This window comes from Sorex araneus, chromosome X (genome assembly GCF_027595985.1).
Source record: "Sorex araneus isolate mSorAra2 chromosome X, mSorAra2.pri, whole genome shotgun sequence".
Taxonomy (NCBI): domain Eukaryota; kingdom Metazoa; phylum Chordata; class Mammalia; order Eulipotyphla; family Soricidae; genus Sorex; species Sorex araneus.
Window position 1 is genome coordinate 98834573 of NC_073313.1, and position 17167 is coordinate 98851739.

Genomic DNA, 17167 nt, shown 5'->3' on the forward strand with positions numbered 1-17167 from the left:
ACTCTTGACTCTACATTTAGGGATCACTCATGGTAGGTTCGAGGAACCAAATGGGAGCCATAGATCAAACCCCGGTCAGCCACATGCAAGGAAAATGCCCCACTTACTCTACTATCACTCTGGGCCTGGTTCCATCTAAGTTTATTCCATCTTTCCAAGAGATCAGGCACCAAGTCTAGGACTGGCATTGTGAATCTTGAGACTGAGAAACCAGCCCTGTATTAAGAGATCAGTTTAAGGACTTAGAGAAATGGCTAGGGGACAATAATGGGGTCACACTAAGCTTGACATAGGGGCTACTTCTGGCTCAGTGGTTGGATGTTCTCCTCATACTTCTCAGAGGACCTCCTGGGACCGGGAATCAAACCCCAAGCCTGAAGCCTCTGTTTTTTGGAGCACAGGTTAGGGCTGCACCCAGTCGTGCTCAGGGCTTACTCCTAGCTCTGCACTCAGGGAGCACTTCTGGCAGTGACCAGGAAGCTATACGCAGTGATAGGGATTGAACTGGATTCAGCTGTGTGCAAGGCAAGCACCCAACCTGCTATATGATCACTCCGGCCCCCAAAGCATCTACCTTTTAATAACATCTATTCACTGAGCACTTTCAAGAACCAGATGCAATGCTAAGTGCTTTCCACAGATTTTCTCATTTAGCCCTTTAAAGGTAATTCTCAATGCTTTTTTTCTTCCTGCTGTGATGGGGATGGAGCCCAGGACATTACAAAAGCAAGGCAAACGTACTCCTGCTAAGCTGCTCCCCCAGCTCCCTTATTGCAATTTTTAAGATGAGACCACTGAGACGTGTGAAGAAGTGAAGACATGCCAAGCGGAAGAACAAGGATTTGTATCCAGGTTTACCAGACTCCACATTAGGTTGTGGAGATTTGGGAGCTGGATTTGTAAATCTGAGCCCAGCACAGACCTTTTCCCCAGTTAAATTTAGGATACTGTTCCCTTCTACTGGTTTAAATCATGGCTTTCCTCATCTTGATTCAGAGTCTCTTTATTCCAACAATCTCCATCATTTAATTGCTCCTGAACTCCAGGGGCATTTGGGACACTATCCTCTTTCTCTGGATTCTTTCTCTAGGTTCAAGCTTTCTTTCCTCTTTCCTTTGTAGATATTTGATTAGGGTCTATTGTGGGATTTGAGGGATTCAGGTTAATTTAGTTTTGCTTTTGTTTGGAGGGAGGCATTGGGCCACATTGAGCAATTTCTCAGTCTATTCATGACTCTGTGCTCAAGGATCATTCCTAGTGATGTTTGTGGGGGACCCTAGGTGATGCAGGGATAGAAGTGGAATTGGTGACTGCGTGCTGGGCAAGCACTTTATATCCTGTCGAATCTTTCCAGCCCCGTTGTGGTAGGTTTCAAAGTGATTAATCCCCCCCCCAGAACTTCTGTGGTGTTTAGTTTGAGCATTTGAGTTGAACTTTCTTTTGTTGATTAAGTTCCAGTTGCTTATACTTTCATCCAAGAAAATGCCAGTTTCTATCCAAGAAAGTTAAGAGGCCAGCGACCAAATGCTTAGATTCCCAGTAGTAGAAAACAGTCAACAAAACACATCCGAGCTCTGACAGTCAAGCCACCAGAAACACAAATCTGCCCAGGGGAAGGAAAAAAAAAGCAAAACCTGCTTGTTCCCTTCTGTGCTTTTTAGATTGCAAAGGGGCCTACATGCTAGCAGGAAAACTGACCTTTCTAGCCTTTTTTTCTGAGCAAACTCTTGTCATCTCCCAAGAGGACTGTTCATGCACCTTTGGGTCTGAGGCCTGATCTCCATTGTACCCTGAGGTTGAAAGAAGGTAGAGCAGCAGAGGTTTCACTCCTCCAAGCCAGGCCCCCTGTTGGGCAACTGTGCAGTTAGGAAACTTGGGAAACGTTTCTTGTGGTCAGGCCTTGAGCGAGGACTGGGGGGTAGCTCAGTTGGCCCTGAGGATGTGGTAAATGCTGAGCTAGAAGACAACCGTGCCAAATGCAGGTCTCCAAGTTGCTTCTCATAGACTCTGCTTGCTTAAAGCAGGAAGCTGAGACCCTCCCCCTTGCCTTCTTGATCATTAGCCCCACACTTCCTTTTCTCGAACCTCACACGCATGTCCCCAATACCCATACCTCAAGCTTCAGTCCCCAGGTCCCAATTCTGGCTGGAGGTGGGGAGTGTATATAAAGCACACTTTATTTCACTACTGGAAATTTTCACCTAGCACAGATTTCTGGATACCCCTTAAGGATTCTAGCCATACTTGCCAGTCTGGCTTACTGGGCCAGTCCCTTGCATCACTCCAGCTATGGAGCGGTCCCCTTTTGTCCAGCTGGGAAATTGCCAAGTCTAGCTCAAAACGAGTCTCTCAGACTGTGCTACCTGCGAGCATGTCTGCTTATGCTCTTTGTGAAATCACGTGGGCGTCTGTGCAGGTCCCTCTGACCTAATGGAAATGAGCCAGGAGAAATCAGGCTTATTTTATGGAAGAATTGCTTGATTTCGGGGAGCAAAGCATTCTGGCACAGGTTAATGAGCACCTCAGAAACTGCTGCCACTCAGTGGCTGTTTCCCCCGTTTCCATTCTCCTGTTTTCTTTTCTTTGCCTCCCCCTCATTTCTGATCTCCTCTTTCTCCCCAGCCTTCCTCTTGCCTACTCTTCTCTCTATATCCCCAGCTTTTGCCTTCGGGGGTCCAGAAACAGAGAGAGGATGACAAAAACTAAGAGACACCTGAGTTTTCACTCTTGGACCTAGTATCCTTGGTGGGCAGCCCTTCTCACTCAGCGGACTCAGGGCTATTTGCATAGCCAAGGCCTCACAGTGCACTTGAAGAGAGACAAATGTCCTGAGTGAAAGGTCTCCAGGAGTAGAGGTCAAAGGGCAGGTCAAGATGGGAGAAGACCACTATGTGTGTGTCCTGAGAGGGTGTCGGTCCTCGTTTTAGCATTCTTGACCTTCAGGCCATACCAGCTTCTAAGCAGCAGCCAGCCTGGACAGTTCCTGCTGATGGGTCCCAGCAGGAGGCCATTTAGATATTTTCCAAGCTTTGCATGCTTTGTGGTGTAGACGGATTCAAAGCTCCGTTCTTTGGGGCTGCCTATCCTATTAGGAAAGTCGACTCTCAGGCAGGAACCAAAAAGCACCCGGCCAGCTCCCCAGCTGCAGCAAAGCCAAAGCCTTCCCAAGGTGCCTGTCTGTTGCTAGGAAACCACATGCTGCTACTGTGGGCCTTTCTTTTCTCCAAACCTCAAGGGTTTGTGGACAGCAGCCAGTTTGCATCTTAGCTCCGCCAGGAGCCCGACAATGTTCCTGAAGTCTCCCAGCATCGTCCTTGGGAAGGGAGAAGCATCCCCCTCCCTCCCCAATGCAAGAGAGAAATGAAAACCTGAAGGCCATTGCACACCCACGCCTTATTGTCCCCTGGTATAATTGCTATCCCCGCCAGCTGTGGCCCACAGACCTCTCAAGGTCTCTCAGGAAAGAAGCGCCTTGAGTGGCCATGGTAGGGAACCTTGCGCTCTTTGGGAACTCGGAATCATGGTAAACAGACATGGGGGTCTGCCACAGCACCCTGCTGTCTCATACTGAGAGATTCTGAGGCGAGGTGCTGCTCTCTAATGAAAGATGAGCATTCTTAATTGAACAGTCTCACGGAAGTCAGCAGAGGGAATAAGGAGAGTTTGGGGGAAGGCAGAGTGGAAAATTTGAAAATCACGATAGTGATGTATCTAAGGAAAGCCTACGTTCCTGGAGGGATGAGGTAAAAGGAGATTTTAAGAAATTATGGCTGGAAATCCCTGCTGCAAATTATTTGGCCTTTCAAGGCTCTTCAGGCTCTCTGACATTTTCATTCAATCACTCAGGGAGAAATAATGATTAGGGGAGTGGAGCAGGGTAGAATGAGGGGGATGGCAGCTATATTGTCTTCACGGTCTTAAAATGTGTGGTAAAGGACAGATATTTTGGTGTCTCAAGCCAGACCTAGAAACTTGGAGATTTTGTCCCCCAGAACCCCCGAAGTCAGGACTAGGGATAATCAGCCATCTGGTCTCTCACTTCAGAAACTTCATGAAGACTGCCCAGGGTTTGGAAACATATCATCTTCTCAGACCCTGGGCAACAGAACAAAGTAAAGGTGTGATCTCCCCAAATAGCACTAGACGTCTTTTTTCCAATTATGTATGCTAGCTCCTCTTCATGCTGAGACCTTGAAAATGGCCATTCTCTGAGAGCCTAAAATTGGCCTCTTGGTTCTTGCCGTCCTTTTAGCCCCCTCTGACCTTCAGGTCTCAGCCATGCTCCCCGCCTGGAGCAAGGCAGTGGTATCCACAAGATGTAACATACTGAGAGTCAGTCCGTCTCAAGTCCTTCTCACATTGTAGTTGCTCATTCATCAGGCACCCACTCCTGTTCTGAACTGGATGGCAGGGGAGGATGAAACAACAAAGGTCAAGCTCCTGGAGCAGAGAAATTTTGAGGGTGCCCGGTACACCTGGGATAGGCAAAGAGAAGCGGCAGGTGCCCCTGAACGTGCCAGTTCACTGGCTGTTTGACAACTCCTCATCCTCTACCCTTCTTAAGAAAATCCAAGTTAGACAACACCATGTCAAATGGAATCCTCCGTGTCAGCAACCTGGTGAATGCTCCTCTTTCCACACTATTGGCCTCACCACCTTTGTGTTTTGGATTCTCTTTCCTCCCCTGCCTACCTGCCCTTGAGCACTTAAGACGGAAGAAGAACAGTTGGATTTTGAGTGAAGAGGCTCCGGATCCATCCAACGCCATGTAACCTCCCTGGTCTCTTGGTCTCTGACATGGACTCCTCATGGCAATAGTTCCATATACCTATGATTTGCCCAGTTTTAATGGCTTACCCTCAGTGAACATCAAGGCCCAAATGACCTTAATGACCTTAACAGGTGTTGGGATGCTGTTCCACAGCTCTAGGCAAAACCACCGATAGGGAATAATACCGAATTATTGAAAGCGCAAATGCTAGGTGTGGGCAATGGGTTTTGGAGACTAGAATGAACGAGAAGCAACTGAATTTGGGATGGGGGAACTGGCTGGTAATGGGCCCAGGGTAAGAAAAGATTTGAACAGACTTCTTCCACCTGAGCTCTGCAGCCTGAGTCAGTTAGAGAATGTTTGAGTCACTTAGCTTCATGCCCCTCATAAACACTGAAGATATGTGGGCTGTATTCAGTTTTACATGTTGATTGTGGGAAACTGCAACCCTGCTCTCTAAACTAGCATTGTTGGCCCAGAGAGACAGTACAGGAGGTAAGCTGCTTGCTTTGCAACTCCACTAGCCTGGGTTTGAATCCTCAGCACTGTATATGGTCCCCCAAGCCCAACCAGGGGTCATTCCTGAGCACAGTGCCAGGAATAGCTCCCGAGAACCAGTGGGTGAAGCCACAGGGTCCTAAATAAACTAATATTGTTTCCTTTTTATTCATGCAGCATTCCGGCACTTTCCCGTCCTCCCCTCCTTCTGGACTTTCTGATGAGCCTCAGTCTGCCTCCCCTTCGCCCAGCTACATGTGGTCCTCGAGCGCCCCACCTCGTTATTCTCCCCCCTACTATCCTCCTTTTGAGAAGCCCCCACCGTACAGCCCCTAAAGAGGAATTCCTGCCAGCTATTACGATTATCTTATCGTGGCTTTTGTATTTCTGCTTTAGTGAAAGTGTGTAGGGAACGAAATGTCAAGTAAGATTCTTAGGCATTGTTTCAAGTTGGATGACAAACCTCCTGGGATAGGGATAGGGGTGAATCTAATCAAGATCAGGATGGAGCAGGACTAGGTGAAACCCCACATTTCCAAGATGGGCAGAGCACACTTTCCAAACCAGGTGAGGGATTCAGCCCAGCAAGAAACTTGTTATGATTGAATTTGCATTACCTGCAGTCACACAGCTGTCTGTGCTCAGAAGCCTGGCTTCCATCTATTTCACTTTGTGTAAATGGGGTATCATCCTTAGACCTGTGGTCCCCAAACCCTCGGTCCCCTAGCACCTTAGTTGAAGCACCTGGCTTATAGGCACTATCTTGCCCTACCACCAAAGTCAGTTCCTAAGGAAAAATTCCCAGATGGTGTGATAATACCGTAGTTCCAATACACAAGAGTTCTGGCTAAGATTTTATTTGCTTATGTCTAGATGTGGAAAAACGCTACCCATCTCAGTCCTTTCTTCTGAGTATTGTAAAAATGGCTGCTGTGATCATTCCCCTCTGCTTTTATTATCAGTACCTCCCAAAGGGAATAGTGCAATATCCCCTCAAATAGTGGGGAACCAAACTGATGGTTCAGGAAGCACTGAAATGCACAGAGTACATGTGGGGGTGTAGAAAGTCATCTAAGAGGAGACAGTGATTCTACTCTATGTTCCAGTATTACAAAATACACTTGCTACAGGAGATAGAGTTCAGTTAAAATTCGGAGTTAAAAAAAAGCTAGATTAGTTTCCTGGATCGGGAGAGGAATTGTTACTAATCTTTGTGACTATTTAATCTTAAATATTATGCTTCAACCCCAGCAAACCGCACGTGCCCGGCACCCCACCCCACAAGAATCATCTGTGTTTTAGTGCCACTGCTCTTATTGGTCCTTTTGTTTCTACTGTGACCAATCATGACTGCCTCCATCCAAGATTTTGAAAAGTGTTACAATGCCGCTTCAAGTCTGCAACACAAACCTCAACCTGTAGCCAACTGGACAAATTCCTAGGTGTTACTGTAGATTTAAAATTCATCTCACACATTGTGGTAGGTACAGTTATTTTGGTTTAACATAGCTTTAAATCCACCAACCTGATAATTTTAACTTTGGGCCCCAGGCCGTCACTTCAGAAGAACCCTTCCATTAGCTTTTCATTGCAATCTGACTTTAACCTGAGAATTCGTGGTTTCAAGGACGCTAGATAAACGGACACTTATACAGTGTAAAACTAAAGGGGCTATAGGAGGGTGCCTCATTTGTTCTGCAAACACAGAACACATTCTGGAAAAATTTCCAGCCAATTTCACTACCTCCTGACCTGATGGATTGGAGGTAGCAGGCAAATGCTGGTGCTCCCATCTATCTTGTAGACACACAGCCACTACAAATTTCCAAGGCATGAGGGGTGTACACATAGTTCACCAGAAACATTTGCAAAAATTCAACTTAACTTTGAGCCTCACGGATGTTATCTCACCCAGATTTCAAATTTGAAAAACTAGAATCCTTCTGGGGTATATAAAAGCACGATTATTTTCTACAGTTCTGAGCATATTAAAATTCTATTGGATTTCAAAAAAGGGAGTAATAACCAATTGACTTACTATACAAACAGGAACTTGTGATACTCAATGAAGTTTTTTGCTGTTTACACTTTACCTTTTGCTTTAGTGTGTATGAGTATTTAATTTTCTAAAAGGCACCATTACACAGTAAACATTTATCACATTTCTTAAAAGTGTTAAGATTCTACAACTCATTTCTATGTATTTTTCTTACTTTACATAACTTGAAACAGTATAGATTTTGTAACACTTAATTTGAGCAGCTTCTTTTTTCTATTGAATTCTATAAAGTGCATGCTACCTTAGAAAAATTAATATTTGCGGCTTTACTCTTTTGCAAAACGTTTGCTCTAATGAAGGAATTTGTATTTCCAATTATGTACCTTGACTGCTTTTTTAATATTTACTGCTCTCTTCCTAATTCTGCTTTAAAGTATTGAACTGGGCATGAAACATTAAAGTATTAATCCAGAACCTGTATTAACTGGATGTTGCTTAAAATCTGTATCACTGCCATGTTGGAAACCCAGACTGCTTTTGTGATGTTTCAAATAAAACTCCTTCTCCTTATCCACTTAAATATGTCTTCATGGAATCTAAAAACATATCACAAATACACAACTGACAATTGCTGACTCACTTTAAACTGTCGTGGTTCAAGATAAAACATGGATGTGACTATCCAGCCTATTTAAGTAAAATGGGCAACTGTCATGCTGTCCTTATCTCCTGCGACAACAGAAAGCAGAGAATCTCCAGGTCTATATACAGTTTTGAGAGACCATTTTGTTTTTAAAAAGAAGCACTCAGCAGAATTTTAACATTTTATTTTTGCCATAAGAAGCTCTATGAACTAATACCAGGCAATGGTTAATGAAAAGAACAAAGTCATGACAGGGTAGGGAAGATTGTACAAGTCTGGACAGTAACAGTATTGAGTGGAAATGACAAGGTTTCATCATTGACAGAGGTGAGGTTAAGGAAACCAGTGCTGTTGAATTGAGGGTCAATCTCAGTTCAATTCTGCAAGTTTTGGTAACATAACATACCTTGATCATTTTTTGCCATTCCCTTTCTCTTTTTGGTACAATGGGGAATGGCTATATTCATCTTCCCTGGCAAGCTGTATTGGGGGGTGGGGGTCATTAGCATCAAAACGAGAATGAATATTTAAAATCTTAAAGTTAACTTGGCACAAATTGCTATGGTGTTTCAAAAAAAGCCTTTGCTTAGTCGGAGTCTTTTTTTGTCATTTCTTTGAACAAATTGCTATTTCAAACAGCTCCTATCCAGAAGTATTTACACACAGGGGTAAATTTGAAGCCAACTTCAAAGAGAAAAAAAATGTCCCACAGACAGAAAAAATGTGTATATAATAGGATTAAAATCCCTGGGCCAGGAAAACGGTTCAAAGTGCTGGAACTCGTACTTCTGACATGCAGGAGCTGTATGTTCCATCCCCAGCATTGCATGGTCCCTCTGCACTGACAGGTATGACCCAAAGCAGAACAAAATATTAGGAAAACCCCACAGTTAAGTTTTCAACAGCATCTTACTACAGCTTTCCAACCCAACGAACACTGGGAGTGGGGGGTTTTCCACAAGGAGTATTCCACATGAATTTCATGCTTTGGATGTGAAAAAACATCTAGGAAAAACTGAAGACTCTGACATACATGCAAGTAAGAGTCTTCTGGCAAAAATACAATTAATATTCCAGTTTGTCTACTCCCTCCCCAACTCCAGAAGACACAGTCAGTAGGCACATAATTTAAATTTCAGTTTCAGAATTCACGTAGAGCACAGCAGCAGCAAAGAATTCTATCCACGTTGTTCAGGACGGATAGTCTTCCGTTACCGGATTCATTCCTGGTTTGTCCTACTAACCTGGCACAACCAAGTATGAAGGATCTAAAAGCTGTGCTGGCATCAGTATTATTCACACTTGATGAAGTAATGATGTCTAACTGGTGAAAGAACGTTAATAAATCACGAACAGGTTTCCACTTAAAAATGTACAGTCTACCTAGAGTCGAGGGTAATGTTATCAATATCTGCACAGAAAGAGAAAAAGGCATCGTGATTCCAGAGACCAGAGTTTCTTAAGTTCAAAGGTAATTTACATTTTCCAAGGATTAGTTTACACAATGATCTGAAAGTCTAGACTTCTAACAGAAAACAAATAGATGCACATTACTCTAGCCATCAGTAAGCACAGAATTCTAGTTTTCTTTCTCCTTGTCTTGTTGCAAATACTGATGCCTGATACCAACTCAAGAAACACTGAACAACTATCTTCAAATTTAGCTTACTTTCAGAGAGTGATGTGTACATGAGAAACCGTGATTAAAGCTTTAAGTTCAAAGGCAAGAGATAGACTATTTTTAAAAATACATAATTGAGAATATCTATGTTGAATTAAGAAATACTTAAGCAAGGTTACAAATGACTAATAGCTATGCACAACAATCTTTTTCAGTATCTATTAATTTCTTCCTTTGCAAAAAATCCTTTACAGAAATCCAACAATTTAATCTTGTTATAAAAGCTAGGCTATATATTTGTTCCACCTGCTTCCTTCTAGTACTAGCACTTTAATACATTTTGACTTTCCTTTATAAGTGTTTAAATACGTGAGAGTCTTTACTGTTCTCAAGATGAGAATCAACCAGCTTGTAATGCATTCTTCAGTTTCTGACTGCTACCATACTGTAGCAATATGCAGATGGAATGGAACATATTTTAGAAGAGTTCAGAATCTAAAAGGCCTTGTTGACAGGAAAATACTAGATCACTGATTTAACTATTTCACATGAAAACTAGATTCTAAATATGAGCATTTAAAAATATATGCCAGTAGCTTCCACCCAAAATATGTAGGAGTCTCATTTATGGACTCTTATCATTTATAAAGATTTATACATAAAGATTTATTTGGTGGCCTTCAGATTCAAAATTTGAAAAACTTTCGTTAAGTATTTTTAATCATAATGAGCAAAAGGAAATCTCCAATCGCTTCTACTCCCTGTCTCTATCATCTGAAAACACAGAATTCAAAACAAATGCGACAGAACTTATTATTGCCTGTCTGCATTACGGAGATTTGTTTTCCATTAATACTTTTGCCCAGAGACCACATCACAAATATATATATATATATAATATAATACAGACAACATATTATATTATATGCACACATACACACATACACACACATACATACAGTAGTTCTGCCATCAGTCTTTTCCAGACTGTGGCAATAAAAGCAAAATTCTATTCTAATAATCTAAAACTATTTTCATTCTTCACATGAAAGACTTGCCTGCACAGCCATTTCAGAGGCGGGTGCGGGGGGAGAGGCAGAAATTTGGACCAGCAGAATACACAACCAAGCGAAGAGTTACTGTGAAATTTTTTAGAACAACTTTAGAAGTTCTTGTTACTTTTATATGCCATATATAACACACTACACACATTTAGAGTCTCAATATTAAGGAAATTGAGAATTCAGCAGTAAAGTGCTAACACGTAAGGGGAAAGCTGTAGGGTATTCTAGGGTATGCAAATAACTCCAGTTATTCTCAAAGAACATTCAAACTGCTTCAAATTCTTTTCAGGAAACTATCGCTTCCACACTTTTCTGCCTTTTATTAAATGAGCTGAAAGCTAACTATATAAACAGAGACTGTGTGGGAGAGTTTCTCAATTTCTTCTCAAAGCTTTCAGAATATTCAGAATTTTGAAAGTTTCTTTCAGAAAATTTCAGAATTTGCTTCTAAAAATTTTCAACAAATAACCTAACTAGACTACCTTCTGATGACACAGCACAGATGACACACCAAATTAACTCATTTCCCCCTTAAAATTGGTTTTCAAGTATTCTGAAAGCGCTGCCTCTCAATTAAAACCCAAACTTCCTAATACTGATATTTTGAAGGCGTTTAGTATGATTCTGGTATTATAAATTCAAACTCGGTACTGCCATCGGTTACATTTTCCTGCTGAATAAAAATATCTTCCCAGGTCATCGGCTTGTTCTGAGGAGTAGATGTGGTTCCTACTGGATTTTCTCTGCCAGCATCGACTCTATATCCAACACCATCATCCTTCATTCCAGGCATGGTGCCTGACCGGTTAGAAAGGTAGGCGTACTGTCGGATCTGTAAAGACCTGCATGGATGTAACCGATAGAGCTTCGAATCTCCAGAAGGATCTTGACTATGAACTGACTTTATGTGTGATGACATAAACTGATAGTTTATGAAAGATTTGCCACAGGCCAAACACTGATACCTTCGCTCCCCTGTGTGATGAATCTCATGCTTTGTGCGATATTCAGCGAGAGGAAACACCTTCTCACAATAACGGCAAGGATACTTCTTCTCCCAAGAATGAATGTTAAAATGCCTTCGCAAGCTTGTCAGGCAGACATAAGACCTTTTGCAAACAATACAGATGTAATAGACCCTTCCATCTACAATTAACTCATAGTGATCATCATGCTTTACTTTCATGCGCTTGTTGGCTGTCTCACCAGTAGAGGTTTTGGGTAGCTCATTCTCAAGTCTGGGCTCCCCTTCGTCAGGATCATCTTTGACAGGGATCACTATGTCATAAGTATCTTCTCCAATATTTGCATAAACTTTGCAACCAGTTGACAAGCCTTCAATTTCAGTAGCTGTATCTAAAGTAATGATCTTCTGGCCCTCTGATAGGTGTTTCACTGCTAAACCTGAATCACTGATGTTTCTTGTGATTACATTTGAAACTTTTAAAGTGGAAATGGGCTCTTGCAGCAGGCTAGGAAGCTGCATCTTCTGTAACAATGACCCATCGAAAGGGTCATTTGGCAGGATGCCAGCCTGTGGGACCAAAGATATGTTACTGACCGCTGAATTTGGACTAGAGCTAATAGTGTCATCATCATCATCTATAATTTCCTCCTCCTCTTCTGGGGCCTTGCCTCCTGTTAAAGCAGCACTGCAGGGCGGCTGCTGGTTCGGCATAAGTAGATTGATTGAAGGAGACATATGATTCGGAAGTGAAGAACTGACATTTGGTGGTGTAGTAAGTGATGTCTGATTTAACAGAATTATGTCGGGAGTCAGATGTGTCGGCGCGGAAGGGCCAAGCAATATTTCACTTCCCTGTGCTGGATTCAGCACTGTCGGATTCACAGGAGGAGGAAGTTTCGGAGTAGGTGTGATATTTGTCAAAGGGGGAGACTTACTGCTTGCAGAAGGTGTGACATCTGAAACTGCAACCAAGTCTGGGCTAGGCTGGACTGGCACCGCTGTGCTGGGATTCGGCAGATTTTCTTTTGCAGGCAGAACCTCAGAGCAGAAAATGATGTCGTCGTCGTCATCTTCATCAGAATCAGTAACGATGATCTTTTTTGTTTCAAAGTCCTCAGCAGATAAGGAAAAAGATTCGGTTATAATAGGCATTATAGTTGCCCCATTTTCTTGGGCTTCACCTTTTGATTTTTGAGCGCCAGGGTTCTTGTCACTCGAACCAGGTGATAAGGTTTCTGCATTACCCACCTGAGCCGTACCTGAGATGCTCTTAACCTGCGACAGCGGAACACCAAGCTCTGCTATAAACTTCACTCCTAACAGCTGCCCGGATTTAATTAACTCATCCAGCAAATCTGATCGAACACGCACAATTTTAGAGCTATACATATAATTAAGAATTTCTGCAAAGATCTCAGCTCTTATAAAGCTCAGTTCAACAACTTGCCCAGCCACTGAGAAGAGCTGGTGGAAGTAAGTACTCGAAGCTGAAAGCACATTCCTGTGGGCCCGGAACTTTCGGTCTTCCACAATGACGGTCACATCACAGAAGAGCCCATGGCTGCGCTGCTCATTCAGGGCGTTCAGCAGACTGCTCGAGTACTGAATGTCTGTAGCAGAAATCAGTTTTCTGCTCTCCATGCCTGGGAAAGAAAAGGAAGGAGGAGGGGTGGGAGATGAAGGAAGAAAAACAAAAGCATTTTAACGTTCACAACTGAAAGTCCAGCAGCATTACACAGTTCAGGCATTATGATTTACAATAGAGATAATGGCAAGGTTTCCTACAGAAACATTTCAACACCTCACCCTCCACCAGAATCAGCTTCCCTCCACCATGCCCCAGTGTCGTCGTCTCTTACCCCCTGCTCTCCATCCTATCCCATACTTTCTGATATGCTTCCTATTACACACCAAATTCTTCAACTTCCATTGTTTTTGAGTATTTATTTCTTTCCTATGATCTCCGTTATTTGTGTGGTATGTAAAGTTCTTTCAAGTTTTAAATGATGTTTGGTTATAGGTCTTCGGGAATTTTATACAAATTGTCCAGGCAGGTGTTGGGTAATGACCATGCGTCAAAATCTCATGACTTCCCCCTAAGAGAAGACAGACAAGTCTGAAACTGATAGACAGATCTGAACATTACGTAATTGCTTCCCTGCATCGCAGATACACACCATGCTACACTGCTACGCAGTTTTGTAAATAGAATTCATGTTTCTTAGCACCAATTTTGGATTTTCTCAAGAAGAATTAAGAGAGGGGGTTAAGAAGATGGACAAAGGGCTGGAGTTCGTGTTCTGCAGGCAAGAGACCTGGGGTCTATCTCCACCCCCCCGGTCTCCCTAAGCCCGCCAGGAATAACCTATGAGCATTTGCTAGGAGCAGCCCCTTGAACACTGCTAAGTATGGTCCCCAAACCAAAAATGAAAAAGCAGAGAAGACTTAATAATTCATTTTTTGTGGAATTCATGCCTGCTTCAGTCAGCTTAATCAGTGGCTGAATAAATAGCAGTAGTCCTACATTTAAAAAAATTCATTTTTCCTTTGCTGTTATTGTTGACCACATAGTTGGAGTGGATTTTTTTGTCTGAAAACATAAATATGGACAGAGGCAGGGCACTTGCCTTGCATGTGTATGTGAGGATCTGCGTTCAATTTCTGAAGCCCCATTGCCACCACCGCCCAACATACAAACACACATGCGCACAGGCGCATTCTAAAGAAAGAAATTTTGATCATGAAAACTCACGCATTATTTCCCATGGAAATGAATTTACATGTGAGAAAAGCTTGGGTACAAAATTTAGCCCAAAATATATACTCTTAAATTTCAACTTATCTTTAAGAACTTATTCCAAAGTTACTCCCTGCTGCCAATGACTGGTTATTTACAAACTCTAACAATTAATACCTCTAAGCTTACCACTGTTTTTCTGTTCTTATTCACACCGAGATGAGTCAGCTAGATAAAACTATGAACAGCTTTCACACCTTCTCCTTTTTCTTCTTTTCCCCTTGTCCCTTCCCTGCAATGCTTCTACCTCTGCCCACACCAACTGCAGAGGGAGGTTAAAAATTTGAGTGCCAAGTGAAATGAACAGATGCTGTTCTGAAGAAATCAATCAAAGCACAATTGACAATTTCTTAACACTTATTCACAAGAAAATGTGAAATATTTCCAAGCTGCGCACTGATAGGAAACCACCTATACAGGGACTGAGTGCCGATGAAAATGTAAACTCAGCTGGAACAGAGCAGACATAAAGGGAGGAGGCGTGCGCCGGTGTAGTACCCGCAAAACAACGTTGTTTTGCCCTTCACAATAATGCTTGCGAGGGAGGGGGAAACAAGCAATTATCTGAATGTAGGCTATATGCTGAGTACTTTTTTTTTCTCTCGCAAATAAGCACTGACTGCTAACATCCTTTCCCGTTCAAATGACTGAAAAGAGTACCACGAGCACGACGCTTAGGTGCTACACGCGAGGATGACTGGGCGACTCAAATCCCCTGAACCTGTTTCCAGAGGCTAGCTTCAACATCCCGAGGTAGGCTGACAATCTAGAAATCCGCAATTTCCAACAGCCACGGTGGCAAGGGGTCCCTCCTCAGCAGTCACCCACTCCCCGGCTGCCAGACTGTCATAAAGATAGCCATCAGAATTGGTGGCCTTTGCCCTGAGCAGCAGCCGCCCACCCCTTATTCCCAGAATTGGGGGATCTCAACACACGCCACTCTGCAATGGGAGAGCTGCTTGGAATAGGACCCTCCAGACTGGGGTGCTTGCAACGAGGATTTTCCAACGGGCGACGGCGTCACCCGGGTTTGGTTTCATTTTGTTTGGGTTCCGTCCTCCTCCTCCCCCTCCTCCCCCTCCTCCAGCCCCCGAAACAGCACCCACCGCTGGCACTGCGACCTAGCCATTCCGCCGCCTGGCGAACCCGTTCCCGAGTCGCGGGCAGGTGAAGGTGGCAAGTGGGGTGCATGCCACCACGAGCCGGCCAGGGCATCAAATCGACACGCGGCTCCCCGCGGTAGCGGCACCCCAGCTTCCACCCCCACCCCCTCTCCTCCCCCCTGTACACCACCGGGCTGCCCGCGCGCGGGTGTGCCGTGCAAGGGACGCGAACGGACGCCGCTCGCTGCCAACTCGGGTGGGGGCATGCAGAGCGGAGCGAGGGATGGCGGGGTGGGGGGAAGTGGAAGGTGGCGGAGGGGAAGATGGGGTGCTGGGAGGAGAGGAGGCCAGGCGGGCGGCATTGTTATGCCCCGGGCAGGGGCCGGAGGGGCGGGGGGGGGGGCGAGAGACCCGCTCCAAGTGCAAGTCGCGGGGGGGGCGGGGGCAGGCGGGGAGAAAGGGGCCCCGGGAGGCCGGCGGCGGGCGAAGGGAGAGCCGAGCGGGTGTCGGCGAGGGGGACCCCCCCACCGCTCCCCTGCCGGGCCTAGCGCGAGCCCCCGCGGCAGCCTCGGGGCTCCGGACGCCGGCGCGGCCCACCGGGGCTCGTCCCCCCCCTTCCCTCCCGGGCCCACACAAAGGAAAGGGCCGGCGGAGCGGAGCCGCCGCCGCCGCCGCTTCCTGGTTCAGGCCAGGCGAACGGCCCCGCCGGTGCGGCCCAGGCGCCCCGCGAGCGGGCGCGCTCCCCCCCTGCCCCCGGCCGCCCCCGCCCTACCTGCCGCCCGCCGCCGCCGCCTCTCGGGCTCGGCCAGCGCGGAACGGAGCGAGGCGCACGAAGCACGGGCTGCCGGACCCCGCGGCTCGGCGGCTCCGGCTCGACACGGCGCTCCAGTCCCGGCCCACGTCGCCGCGGCCGCCGTCCCCAGCCGCCGCTGCCGCTACTGCTGCCCGGCGCCGCCGCCGAGCCGGGGCTACTGCGCGGGGGCGGAGCGCCGGGCCGGGGGCGTGCCCTCGCCAGAGCGAGGCTCGGCGCTCTCCGGAAGCGCTGTGGGGCCCTCCCGCGCCTTCGGCTCTTTCCGCCGGGGGGCGGGGCCAGGCCGGCCGCCCGCCCAGGGCTCGGCCCTTTTCCGGAGGGCGGGAGGGTGGCAGCGGGAAGGGAACGCCGGGCCGGGGGCTGCGGCCGCTGCCCGCGGGGGCAGGGAAACTTCTCGGTCTGCTCCAACTTCGCCGGCTGCCTCGGCCCTCGCGCAGGCGACGGGTTTCGTTTCCTTTGCCGGCTGCATGTTGCCTGACTCGCCTGTTTGGTTCGTCAGACCACTTTGGAAAGGAATCAGTAAAATCCAGCACAATGCGTCCGTTTATTCGGAGAGCCACATTCTACTCTTTCTGACCACCAAGTATTTTTTAATTGAATCACCCGGAGATGTACAGTCATACATTTGGTCACGATTGAGCTTTAGTCATACGGTGTCCTAAAAACCGTCCCTTCACCAGTGTACATTTCCCACCACCAGTGTTCCCAGTTTTCCTCCTGCCCATGTCGCCCCTTATCCGGGCAGCCTGCGTCTGTGGCAGACACTTCTCTCTCTCTCTCTCTCTCTCTCTCTCTCTCTCTCTCTCTCTCTCTCTCTCTCTCTCTCTCTCTCTCTCTCTCTCTCTCTCTCTCTCTCTCTCTCTCTCTCTCTCTTCTCTTCCTCCCTCCCTCTC

At 45.9% G+C, this 17167-nt stretch overlaps 2 protein-coding genes across 3 annotated transcripts in view; one reads left to right on the forward strand and one right to left on the reverse strand.

The window, feature by feature from the left end:
* Nucleotides 1–7838, forward strand: part of TMEM255A (transmembrane protein 255A) — a 64338-nt gene extending 56500 nt beyond the window's left edge. For both annotated transcript variants that reach the window (XM_055122534.1, XM_004606329.2), the window contains exon 10: nt 5447–7838. In XM_055122534.1, the coding sequence (XP_054978509.1) occupies nt 5447–5605 (159 nt within the window). In that variant the 3' untranslated portion in view covers nt 5606–7838. The remainder of the gene's footprint in view (nt 1–5446) is intronic.
* A 242-nt stretch (nt 7839–8080) lies between these two features.
* On the reverse strand, nt 8081–16443 carry ZBTB33 (zinc finger and BTB domain containing 33). The gene is made up of 2 exons (XM_055121929.1): nt 16236–16443; nt 8081–13206 (listed from the first exon to the last, which is right to left on the reverse strand). The coding sequence occupies exon 2, from the start codon at nt 13202–13204 to the stop codon at nt 11210–11212; it is 1995 nt and encodes a 664-aa protein (XP_054977904.1). The 5' UTR covers nt 13205–13206; nt 16236–16443; the 3' UTR covers nt 8081–11209.
* Nucleotides 16444–17167: the final 724 nt, after the last annotated feature.